At 32.4% G+C, this 13,944-nt stretch overlaps 1 protein-coding gene across 2 annotated transcripts in view; it reads left to right on the forward strand.

Moving 5' to 3' along the window:
- The first annotated feature begins 9,307 nt into the window (after nt 1–9,307).
- Nucleotides 9,308–13,944, forward strand: part of LOC128865531 (uncharacterized) — a 98,072-nt gene continuing 93,435 nt past the window's right edge. Inside the window, exon 1 of one of the 2 annotated variants that reach the window (XM_054105859.1) lies at nt 9,308–9,471. In XM_054105859.1, coding sequence (XP_053961834.1) covers nt 9,353–9,471 — 119 coding nt within the window. In that variant the 5' untranslated portion in view covers nt 9,308–9,352. The remainder of the gene's footprint in view (nt 9,472–13,944) is intronic. The other variant, XM_054105860.1, reaches the window with a different exon arrangement.

The following is a 13,944-nucleotide window of genomic DNA, read 5'->3' on the forward strand; positions in this document are numbered from 1 at the left end:
AATGATAACAATTTTAACATACATAATATATATTCACTTTATCTCGATATGACCACCTTTTGCCTTCACTATAGCCTTGAAACGGTCAAAAAATGAGTTGCATGCTGCACGAATGTGATCTTGAGGTATTTTGGCCCATTCTCGTATAATCGTTTTTTTTTCAGCGCATCCATACTGGCATATTTTTTAGTTCTCACCTTGCTCTCCAAAATGGCCCAGAAGGAATAGTCCATCGGATTTACGTCTGGCGAATTCGAAAGCCATTGTGTGGACGAAATGAAGGGTGGAACATGATTTTTTAACCATTATTGGTTCCCACGAGCTTTATGCGACGGTGCCGAGTCCTGTTGGAGCGTCCATGGTATACGACCGAAATGTTTGCGTGTCCACGGCTCTAAAGCAGCATCTAAAACAATTTCCCGATAATAAGTCGCATTCACTTTGACACCAGGCTCGATAAAAACGATTGGAGAGCGTCCATCAGCGGTCACTGCGGCCCAAACCATTACTTGCGATGGGAAATTGCTTCGAGTGTACAAACGGAGACTCAAATTCTCGTATGAGCGTTCGGTCAAGTAAACACGATCGTTTTGAGTGTTTATGAACTGCTCAATGGGGAAATGTTTGACGTGATAACGTCTTATAATTCGATTTAGGCGGCTGCACACACGAAAAAATGTGTCGTTACCTTGCTCAATCGGCGTTACCTTGCTCAATCGTCGTTACCTTGCTCATGGTCGTTACCTTGAATGAACTGCAAGCGAAAGCGCGAAACGAACAACAAAGTAAACGAACGGCAACGTTCGACATCTTGCTCTCTCCTACTTAAGTGAGCGTATATATGTATGTATATGCGCATATGTACATATACATATGTATAAATTCACATATTTGTATTTGCATATCCCTTCTTATTGATTATTATTAATTTGATTTACTTGAAGAATTGAAAATACAACCAAGTGTATCATCATCATCGTTACCGAATTTATAATTAGTGACGACTAGTTGTTAATAATACCAGTTGTTTTGATGTCATTATTATTAATTTTTCTATTATATGTATATGAAGGAAAAAATGTATGGTAATGTTTACCACATCCCTTATAAGATATGTTTTACACTAATATATGTATGTATATAAACATGCATATACATAAACAATTTCGCGCAATTTTCAAAAAGAACATATCTATATGTAAAGATGCATACAAATCATATGGACATACATATCAAATGTACGAATCTATTCTGTCCGCAAGCAAATGTAAGCTAATGTGTTTGAACTGCAAGCGAGAGCGCGGAACGAACGACAAAGAGCACAATCGGGCCCAGCGTTCGGCAACGTTCGACATCTGGCTCTCTCCTGCTTGAGTGAGCATATATATGTATGTATATGTAGGTATGTATACGCGCATTTGTATACCTATAAATTCACATATTTGTATTTGCATATGCCTTGGTGTGCATGGTAATGAACCATTTCTCTGTTGAGAGTAAGACGATGATAGAAAAAGTAGGAAATGAAAGGGAGTGTTTCGAGTGTAAACTGTCTTGCAAAAGGCAAATCGATGATGTTGCCTCTTAGTGTTGTTGACTTATTAACGTCTGATGCACAATCGAAATTGAACATATCTTTCATGAATTTGATAAATGTTTCGTCACTTTTCACGTTTGTGTAAATGTAACTTGACCTATTCCATTGCAATTCCATTTACCTCCTCCTCTATATCCATACAAAATATCTATCAAACAAATAAAATTAAAATTTTGTTTTGCAAATTGCAACCATTACATCAATATTTTCTTATGACGTTGTCACGTTAAACTATCGTCAGTAAACCGACTTTACAGACAACCTCTTTTTTTTCATCAGAAAACACAATGTTAGGAAATTCGCCACTTTCGTGCAAGCGCAATAGCTCCTTTGCCCTTTCGCACCGAACTTTTTTTTGTTGGGGTGAAAGATTGTGTACTTTTTGGAACTTGTAAGCCGTGACCTTGAGCTAATTTTTCAATATGTGTCGAATGCTGTCTTGCGATATTTTCAGCCATTTAGCAATTTTTCTTCCACTTCGACGTGGATTTCGTTCAAGTCGAGTCTTCACTATCCGAACCATTTCTGGCGTTGTTGCGGTTTTTTTTGGTCCACCTCCATAGCGTTCTGCAATGCTACCAGTATCATTGTTACGTTTTATAGTACGATATACAATTTCCATTCACCGGGAGCGTTATTTGTAACAGAACTCTAAGTTGTTTTTTTTTTGTAATTTTTTATGCGTCAGATGTGCCGCTTTTAGAATAGTCCTTCGAGCAGTGGATTGCTGGCTGCAACATTTGCCATTTCTTTAATTTTTACTATTGGAAGGGCGGAATTTATTGCAATCCTTTGGATTTTGGGCTTTTTTTCAGAATTAAGAAGTTTTCTACCAAACACAATGAATGCCTAAAGACCAATCGATTTTCACAGCTTTAATGCGCAAATCGTGTGGGCTACCTGCAGGCGCCTCTATTCAAGTGAACCAATAAATCAAGCGCAATATTACTGCTGCCAAATACCGTTAGTTGGAATATTATTTTGATGCATGTTTATTTTCGAGCAGAGTACAGTCTTCACTTAGGTTACAAGATCAAATACGGTTGCTTTAATAAAAATTTCATTCTATACAAATGATTGTCTCCTCTAATCAAATGAACCGACTGTATATGAATAAATTTGGTTTTTAAAAATATTTTTTCCAAGAAATCAAAAACCAAAATCGTATCAAAAAATTATGAAATCGAATAAGCGCGTTAAACTAAAAAATTCCGAAAACCAAAAACTTAGTTAAAAAATACTTTCCAAATCAAAAGAAGAAAACATAAGTAGAAATTATGAAATGCAATAAATACATTGAACCAAAAGAACTTCTAAAACCACCGTAAACGAAACTTTTTTGTTTACAATTTGAAGCTGAAATGTTTGAAAATTTTAATTTTACCATTTCAACACTACAATTTTTATGTGAGATGTATGTAAAAGTTTTTTATGTACGTGTTTCATGTAAATTAACACGACCAGCACGTATTATTTATATGATACTCATGTATAAGTATAATTAACATGGCATTTGAGCATTACGCACGTGAGAGTAACGTTAAAAATGCATTTAAAACATGAAACAATGAAAATCATTTCAAAATGGATTTGTTCTTTAATAAATTTAGAAGAATGCAATTCTGTAATAAAAAGATATGCACAGCTCTGTTATAATTATAAACCGGCGTTAAAGCTCGTATTTCGCAGGATCAACTTATTTTCACGCACTCAAACGCGCCATCAAAACCCATTGCTTATATTATATGTATGTTGTTGTTTATTTCGTTTTGTTGCTTTTGCGTAAATATTTCATCGACCTCTTCCAAGAAATTTTCATGAGTGTGTACAAATATTTAAGTATCATCCAGAATCCATTAGGTCCATCGAACAACAATTTAAAGTTGCTTTGCTCTCAATTAGCTGTATTTGGCGCTGATACTCTCAACCGACTGCACCCACACATTACCTGATGAGCGTGCATGTATTTGTTTTGCCTGCATCTGGCATATATTCGCACTACTGGCTGTCATCGTCGACATTTCAGCTCGTTTGTTTACGAATTTCCCACACAAGGTGTACGTACCCCTCTCAACGGCTTCAATTTTATGTTCTGTATACATTCGTGTGTATGTAAGCACATTTGCTACTACTACACGAATTTCACTGCTTCCCAGAATGTGCTGAGAAAAGTTTGTTCAGTTCAATTGTGGTTTTACTATTTGATCTTTACATACATATGTATGTATGCATGTATGTGTGTATGTATGCACGTATTATTCGTTGCACTTTTCCTTTCCTTAATCGTAAACACAATCAATACAAAAACGAATGAAAGCGATGTTAATTAAAAACGAGTCATGGAATTACTCGCCGGTTGAATTGAATGTGTAAACAAGCCGCTAGACTTGGTATGCATGCATGTATTTATATGTACCTACTCGTTTGCATATCTTGGCTATACTAAAAATAGTCGGCATAAATCGACGGCGAAGACTTGGTGTTTCTGCCGAAATTAAATAAAGACAACGAACGATTGAAGGAATTAAGAAATTAATGTTACCAAAGCGAAGAAGATCTCTTTTTTTGCCTTATTTTGCCTTAGTGGTAGGAAAATCTAATAACAAGCATGTGGATGCTCACATACATTTATATATTTTATTGCCGTTGTAGAACGTGGTGCTCATTTTAATTGCTCATTCGATTGGGGAAATATGGGAAGCATATGCAGTACCACGAGATAGAAAGAGATCACTTTGACTTTGTGGCAGGGAGTTAATTAAAGTGGTATTTTTTGTGTTGAACGTTTAGAACTGATGATGATGTCGATACATATACTACATGCATTATTTATATTACATACATATGAATGTATGTACATATGTATATACATATATATATGGTGTAATACACATAATAACTACATACAATAATAACAAACTTCAAAGTGCTCGCCATTTTCAGGTGTAAATGAACTCTGAACAAATTGAAATTACACATATGTTGTGTATGTATGTATGTATATTTGTTTGGGCACATACATACATACATATTTAATAACACGACCTTGATAAATTACCCAGTGAGAGCCTTACTGTTGAATTCTTCACTGAATTTTCACACATCGATGTCCTGGGAAACTCTGAACCAAGGCAAATTCATGCACTGTTTTAAATAATATAATTTTTGCACAGGGGTTTATTGGCAAATTTTGACAATTTATTTGTTTCTCATGTTTTTATATACATTTTTTGTGCTTAAATATAGCTATAAGAATTTTTAGAAATATTTCGACACCAGTTTTATAGCCAATCGAAATGTGGTGTAATAAACTACCAGTTTCAAGTATCTAAAAAATTGCGTTGATTTTTGACAAATGTTTTGCTTTCGGTGTTGGGTGTTTTCTGCAATATTAAGGGGACAGATATCTGTAAACGGCTGTATTTTCCCTGATTTTCATTAAAATTATTTAAAATGAAGAAGCCAAAAAAATTTTAACAAAATTGGCATACAGTTTATTTATGCATTAAAATATTAAAGGGTGGTTAAGTTTCAAGGGCCGGTGTTGATTTTGAATAAAATACAATTTTTTAGGAAATTATTGTCATTATAGAACAAAATATCGGCCAAATGGCCGCCGCGGTCTCGGCGGCACACCTCCATCCGATGGTCCAAATTTTCGATGACGCTGAGACATAATTGAGGTTCTATGCCGTTAATGTGCCGAATTATCTTGCTGGCTTATCGCCGTACACATTTTCTTTCAAATAACCCCAAACAAAGAAGTCCAACGGTGTCGTTGACGTTTAGGTGTGGTTCACATTCAACATCGGCCCTTGAACTTTAACGACCCTCTATAATTTTTTTTTTTAATCACTTAAAATGACGGATGTTCACTCAATTCTTCCAGGAAGGTCGCGGCGGGGCTTCTCATCGGCGTCAGTGACCTGAATACAAAACACCAAAATTTGTTTTGTTTATTAATGTCATAATTTTTATATAAATTAAAAAAATGGGGGGAAAAAATTCGCGGAATAAAATGCTGAAACAAAAAAAAAAAATGAATTTTGGAGTGAATTTTCCTACTAGTTTTACTTCGAAAACATTATTTTTTCGAAAAATTTTACAGGTATTTGTCCCCTTAAAACAAAAAAAAAATTGCATATTGTAATGTACATAAAAAAGGCTATCGGCAGTTTAGCACTTCAAAGCATTTTTTTTTCAACCGAAAATGTGGGCTTGGTTAATAATAATATAATTGGCGCTTACACTCTTTTTGGGTGATTGGCCGACCTCTTCCTCCTATTTGTGGTATGCGTCTTGATGTTGCTCCACAAGTGAAGGGAGTTACAGTTTTAAGTCGACTCTGAACGTCAAATGTTTTTTATGAGGAGTTTTTTCATGGCATTCGTAGGTTTGCCACTGCCTGTCGAGAGGCGACCGCTATTAAAAATAACTTTTTTTTCATTATGGTGTTTCTTGCTATGTTAACAGTATTCAAAAAAATGTTCCAAAAAATTAAGTTTTATAAATTTTTTTTTTCAAAAAATGTTACAAAAATTAACCCTTTTTGTACAGTTTTTGTTAATTAAAATTTTTTATACATTTGTTTTAATTTTTGTAAAATTGAAATTTTATAAATTTTTTTTAATTTTTGTAACATTTTTTAATAAAAAAAAAATTTCAAGAAATGTTTAGCCACAGCTTTTTTACGAATTCGAAACTGAATCCTTTTCAGACGAAGCTGAAGGTGAAGTTTAGTAGTTATCTAAAAAAATCCGAAATATATTCTTAATATTTTTTTACTTAATTTTGGTATAAAGAAGTTTACCAATTGAGTTATGAAAAATTTTTCTCTTATCTATGACTTATTTTCTTTAAATTTCTCTATAAATATGTATTATTTTTAAGGCATATTATTGATTGTATAGGCAATAAAGTACATTGTTATAAAAAACGGGGGAAAAAGGGGAAATATAAAAATAAAAAACGGGAAATGTTGCAAAGCAAATATAGAAATGCTTGTCCAAAATAGCATATTTTTGCCCTCCATATAAAAATCAAGTTTCAAAAATCTACAAAAATTTTGAGCCACTTCAAATTTGCTCTTTATTATATATACTAAAATTCAATGGACTGCAAACTGCGAACCCAAATTTTTATTCGAAATCTGATAAAAAATTTTGAAATTTTGAAATTTTGATGAAAATTTTACGAATTTTTATAAATTTTGTACAAATTTTGAAACTTTAACCATTATGGATGGTATTTACTACAATTTTATCAAAAAATAATTTGAATTAAAATAAAAAGTCAGAACTGGTCAAAATACTGAGGTGCTATATTTTTTTGCGCGTTCTGTATGTACTTAGTAGTTTGTGTTTCAGATCTCTATGGTTGTATGTATGCACGAGTTTCAATTTGACTTGCTGTGTGTGTGTGTACTTTATTTGCACAGCCTCTATAAACAACCAAAAATACTTTCATATTTCATTACTTATAATTTACTTGGGTTTTATAAAGTTTGGAAATTTTCATTTTCAACAATTCAGAAATTTATTTTAAGATACACATTTTAAGCGTACACAATTCTTGAAATGTTTGCCCAAATGAGATTTGTTGTAAGCGCTGAAAGGAAGACCCGATTCGAATAATGAGAAGATGTGCATACGGACTCATACGTACTGGCAAACGCATGCACTACTCGTGTTATCGCATATCATTTATCATGGTGTGCAATGCGTGTCAACACTTTCAAATGCGTACGTTTGTTGTAAACTAAAAATAACTGCAACAACTTGCAAATGAGCAAAATGTCTCCACGCGGCCACTTGCGAACATATTGTACATTCTACACGTATGAGTGCGAGTACTCCCCGCAGGCATGCGAATGTGGGTTAAGTGTTTCCCTCTATGCGTAAGTGAGCATGAAGAAGAAGAGCAAGGAGTTCTATTATAGTACAATAATAGAAATACCCATGTAAAGAGTATTAAACAAAAATTGTAACACTTTCCCTCCACACAAGTTATTAGTGAACAAAGTCAATTAATTCTACACAATCCTAGTGATCTGGTGTGCTTATGCATGGTATATGTGCTGTAGGTAACTTCGCATAAAAACCAATCTGCCGTTCTGAGAGGACATACCAATGATAGAAGAGGCGCTCGGCCTAACATCTTCTAAGTATGTATGCCCTGGTATGTTACTGTTGTTAACAGTCTGTTACACACACTGATTCTTTTTGCATCATAGGCTCGATTTACATTGATAGCATATCCCCTCTTGAAACTTTGATAGCGGCAAATATCAAACTCTTGTATACAACGGATTCATCGAGATGAAGTTTGGAATAAATTGAAGCACGTACTACGCATCTTAAAATGCCAACAATATGCTTCTCATCTAGGCGGACAGAATTACTGCGCCTGGGAATAGCAAAACCCGCATTTTATTATGATCTTCACAATGAAACTTTACAGAGTTACTGTTGGTTTACATTGTCGCATAATTTGATTTCTCCTCTTGTAAGCTAATTTTAAAGCCCCTTAGTAAGACACTTGTTACAGTAATAATGTTAAATTTTTTTGTGTGTATTCTGTTATGTTTTCTTAATCTGTAATTGTTGTTATTATTATTATTATTTCTAGGGGATATACATATACAATATATACTAGGAAATTTGTTACTAAGCATTATTGTTTGTTAATTAACAAATTGAAATGAAATGAAATGAAAGCGTGACTGGTTAGAAATTAAAATACTTATTTCGAGAAAAGAATTTTGTTCGTATTATTTTATCGTTGTAACTAAATTTCGATTTGGGTCTCCTTTTATTCATATACGAGCACATACACTTACGAGCAAAATATCAGAATCGCGCCATTTTGGCCAGCTTTGACTGCATTTATTTATTTTTTTTTAATTTTCATTAATTTTTTATGCAAATTTAGCCCACTTCAACACATAAACCCAAGTTTCACACTTACAAAATTAATTAAGATTCGACAAATTTTCATCGAAATTTCAAACTCTTTAATCAGAAATGTTAAGTACGTAGTTTTAGTAGAATTAAATTTTAGTAGCATAAAAAGCAAGTGTAAATTTGCTCGACATAGGCGTTGGTTTTTGGTATTTTTTTGTTTTTGCTGACGGTGCTATGCATTTTCTTCCATCTAATGAAGGTTCCAAATTATCGTTGTACAAATCGCCCGCTAAAAAAAAAAAATATATCTACAATCAACGCGAGCTTAAAGCCACTTCAAAGTTGCACTTTATTATACCAAAACTCAATGAGCTAATATAAAAAACGGCGTACTGGAAAACTACCAAATAAATCTGGTTAAAAAATTTAAATTTTGCTGAAAATGCGTTAAGTTTTTTGTTTTCGATTTTGCGCAAAGTTTGAAACTTTAACTTAAATGGTGTAGTATGAAAATATATAAAATATAGTTTTTATAAAAAATTTATTTGTACACAAAAAAAAAAAAAACAACGAATAGCCTGCACAATAAGTCGCGCTGCTATTATTGTGAACGCAGGTGTACACATATACCTACTTAAATGTTTGCCATTTATTCTAATAATAGAAATTATTTTTGCGCCTCTTTGTAATGCTGAATTTTTTTAGGTTTTCTTCTAAATCAATCTCCATATTTGCTTTGCGTAATCTTTCCATCACAGCAAACCGCTCATTAGCATATCTGTAAAGTTACCTTCATATTCAATAATACAAATGCACTTAAAAAATTGCAGTTAATCTTGGGAAATTAAACAAAATGCCAGAAACTTGCTGTAAGTTTGCCAAAGAATGCCGAACACAGAATTCCAATGAAGTGAGTTCGAATGAGAGTGCGAAAAGTGCGTGCAGCTACAAGCAACGAATTGCGTTGAACAGGTGAAAATTTCGTATTTTCAGATGTTGTTTGTTTTGCCTCTGTTATTTATCCCGCATGCTTGTGTTGCCCCTCCTAGTACATGTTCCTTCGAATTTTATATACAAACATACATATGAACCAATGTAGTTAATATCCAGGGATGGCAATCGTTGCTCTCCTAAGTTAAATTGAGTTACTATTTTCGAATTCTTGATTTCTCACTCCAGCTTAATGATAATTATGGTTTAATTTTTTACTGAAGAATATTGATTATTTCTTAATTTCAATGGTTTGGTGAAGAATAAATGTATTATATTTTGATTTTCAAATTTTTACTCACCAATAATTTTTCAATTTATTAATTCAATTTTATTTTTAAAGGCGTAAAACTCAAAACGCGATGCAGTCTGGTCTTTAAATTTGTTGTTGTAAAAGAGTAAACTATTATTAGTGAGAGCATGAAATATTAAAAAAGGTATACTAATGTGGTAAAGTTTTAGACAGGGTGGTACAAAATTAATCACACAAATTTTAAATCATAAATAAAGAAATAAATTAAATGAATTAAATAAATTAAATAAATAAATAAAATAAAATAAAATAAAATAAAATAAAATATATTAAAATAAAATAAAATAAAATAAAATAAAATAAAATAAAATAAAATAAAATAAAATAAAATAAAATAAAATAAAATAAAATAAAATAAAATAAAATAAAATAAAATAAAATAAAATAAAATAAAATAAAATAAAATAAAATAAAATAAAATAAAATAAAATAAAATAAAGATCAAAATATTATTATAGACAACTTGGATAGCAGCGAATCTTATAAATATTTAGGATTTCTGCAACTTAAAGGAATCAACCACACGCTAGTAAAGCAAAACCTCATTAAAAAATTTGAGGCACGTCTGAAAGCTGTATTAAAAACTAGTCTGAACAGTGGAAATAAATGCAAAGCAATCAATACCTGGGCCATACTCCTTTTGACATACTCGTTTGGAGTAATAAAATGGTCTCAGACAGACGTTATGGTTGAAAAGAGGAAAGCTATTCTCTGAAACAGAAGATTTCGCAATCGCTATCCAAGACCGAGTTATCCCAACAAGGAATTTCCGAAGGTCGATACATGGCGAGGCAATAGAAGATAGATGCCGAAGGTGCGGCATTTACGGTGAAACAATCGACCATATAATTACTGGATGTAGCGTACTTGCCCCCCGTGAGTATGTCATGAGACATAACAATATAGCAAAGATCCTCCACCAACAACTTGCGATCAAACACGGTCTCTTACAAGCAGAAGTCTTGTATTTTAAATATGAACCAAAGCCAATATTGGAAAATGCTAATTTTAAACTGTACTGGGACAGATTTATATCCACAGATCAAACAGCAGCTGCCAACAAACCTGACATCATCTTGTTCGACAAGATAAATAAAACAATCGAAGTAATCGATATAGCGGTGCCCCTTAATCGCAACATCCAAAGCACATACTCCACCAAAGTATCGAAGTATGCAGCTTTGGCCATAGAACTGAAACGGATGTACAAAGCGAGGGAGGTGAATATAATTCCAATAATTATATTGTTCACTGGATTAGGCCCATTTAATAAAAAACTTGAAGAAATATGACTGCCAATACCTTTAAGAAGACATGCAGTAGTCGACCATACTGGACACATGTGCAATAGTTCGTAGATTTTTAAATATTTAAGCAATAGTAATCGCATGGGCGTAGAACTTGGATTACGCTCCACCAGAGCACAATCCCTTGAAAATTTTATTCGGGATGTGTAATCTCCGGCAATAGCCGAGATGGATTAAGCTCAAAAAAAAAAAAATAAAATAAAATAAAATAAAATAAAATAAAATGAAATGAAATGAAATGAAATGAAGTGAAATAAAATAAAATAAAATAAAATAAAATAAAATAAAATAAAATAATATAAAATAAAATAAAATAAAATAAAATAAAATAAAATAAAATAAAATAAAATAAAGATCAAAATATTATTATAGACAACTTGCATAGCAGTGAATCTTATATATATTTAGGATTTCTGCAACTTAAAGGAATCAACCACACGCTAGTAAAGCAAAACCTCATTAAAAAATTTGAGGCACGTCTGAAAGCTGTATTAAAAACTAGTCTGAACAGTGGAAATAAATGCAAAGCAATCAATACCTGGGCCATACTCCTTTTGACATACTCGTTTGGAGTAATAAAATGGTCTCAGACAGACATCCTTCGGATTGAAACGCTGATACGCACCACTTTTACAAAGTTCCAAAGCCATTACCCTCAAAGCGCTGTGGAAAGAATATCGCTTCCTCGAAACGTTGGTGGGAGAGGAATCATTAATATAGCGCGTCTATACTTTTCGCAAACTTTCAAGTTACGTACATATTTTCTAAGCACCGAGTCCCATCTATTTAAAGCTATCGCTATGGCAGATAATGGCTTTACCCCGCTAAGTCTGATGGAGCAGGAATTCCCAGTACCTGAGAGGGTTAAATCCCCAGCAGAAATGATCGCAGCATGGAAGGCAAAAACAATACACGGTGCCCATCCCCATGATCTCGAAATGGAATGGATAGACGCACAATCATCCAATTTATGGTTGAAAAGAGGAAAGCTATTCTCTGAAACAGATGATTTCGCAATCGCTATCCAAGACCGAGTTATCCCAACAAGGAATTTCCGAAGGTCGATAGATGGCGAGGCAATAGAAGATAGATGCCGAAGGTGCGGCATTTACGGTGAAACAATCGACCATATAATTACTGGATGTAGCGTACTTGCCCCCTGTGACTACTATGCCGTGAGACATAACAATATAGCAAAGATCCTCCACCAACAACTTGCGATCAAACACGGTCTCTTACAAGCAGAAGTCTTGTATTTTAAATATGAACCAAAGCCAATATTGGAAAATGCTAATTTTAAACTGTACTGGGACAGATTTATATCCACAGATTAAACAGCAGCTGCCAACAAACCTGACATTATCTTGTTCAACAAGATAAATAAAACAATCGAAGTAATCGATATAGCGGCGCCCCTTAATCGCAGCATCCAAAGCACATACTCCACCAAAGTATCGAAGTATGCAGCTTTGGTCATAGAACTGAAACGGATGTACAAAGCGAGGGAGGTGAATATAATTCCAATAATTATATTGTTCACTGGATTAGGCCCATTTAATAAAAAACTTGAAGAAATATGACTGCCAATACCTTTAAGAAGACATGCAGTAGTCGACCATACTGGACACATGTGCAATAGTTCGTAGATTTTTAAATATTTAAGCAATAGTAATCGCATGGGCGTAGAACGTGGACTACGCTCCACCGGAGCACAATCCCTTGAAAATTTTATCCGGGATGTGTAATCTCCGGCAATAGCCGAGATGGATTAAGCTAAAAAAAAAATAAAATAAAATAAAATAAAATGAAACAAAATAAAATAAAATAAAATAAAATAAAACTAATTAATTAATTAATAAAACAATAAATAATGAAATAAAGTAAATGAATTAAATAAATAAAGTAAATAAGTAAATTAAATAAGTAAAATGAATAAATGACTAAATAAAATAAACAAAATAAATAACTTAATAAATACACAAATAAATAAATAATGTAATAAATAAATAATAAAATAAATAAGTAAATAATAAAAATAAAATAAATAAATAATAAAATAAGTAAATAAAAAAATAAAAATAAAAAAGGTAATACATAAATAAATGGAGCGCGTAAAGTTCAAAATAAAGATTTCCGTCGCTCAAAATTATTTTATTTCTTTTTAATGAAAGAGTAAGTATAAAAAAGTTTGGATAATTAATTTTGCGCCACCTTGTGAAATATATAAGATATCAATAATACTGCTCCCTCTTGTTGTTCTTGTTATAGTTATTTATAACTTCGCATGCTTCTAGTATAATAATTTTGTTTACATAACGGTTGCTTGTAACCGTATGAAAGTATCGAGGTAGATATAGAGATGCATACACCCGACGACAAAACGGTAGCACAGCAATATTTCGATCCATTTCGACTTCTTTTTAATTTTTTGTTTTAATTGTCATTATTTTTGCATACAATCATTGCTCATTGTCTAATAAAAAATATATAATATAAAACTAGTTTTTCCCGTTTTATGTAATTATTTAAAAAATCAAAAAAATTTGCAGCCCAACTCCACAGTTTTTATTTAGAATTTTTAGAGCGATATGTGGTACTCAGTTTTAGAGCTCATTCACTTTGAAATAAAAATTCGTAAATTCGTTTTGTAGCCCATTGAATCTTAGTGTACAAAGTACAAGTTTTAAGTCGCTAAAAATTTTCTTTGATTTTTGATTATGTTTTTCCCTGATGGTGTTGAGTATTTTTTCCATATACAAAGAATGTTGTGTATTGCTAGAAACGAGAAAAATTATTAATAATCTACGGGATTTATTTTACTTTTTTATTATTTAT

This window comes from Anastrepha ludens, chromosome 2 (assembly GCF_028408465.1).
Source record: "Anastrepha ludens isolate Willacy chromosome 2, idAnaLude1.1, whole genome shotgun sequence".
Taxonomy (NCBI): domain Eukaryota; kingdom Metazoa; phylum Arthropoda; class Insecta; order Diptera; family Tephritidae; genus Anastrepha; species Anastrepha ludens.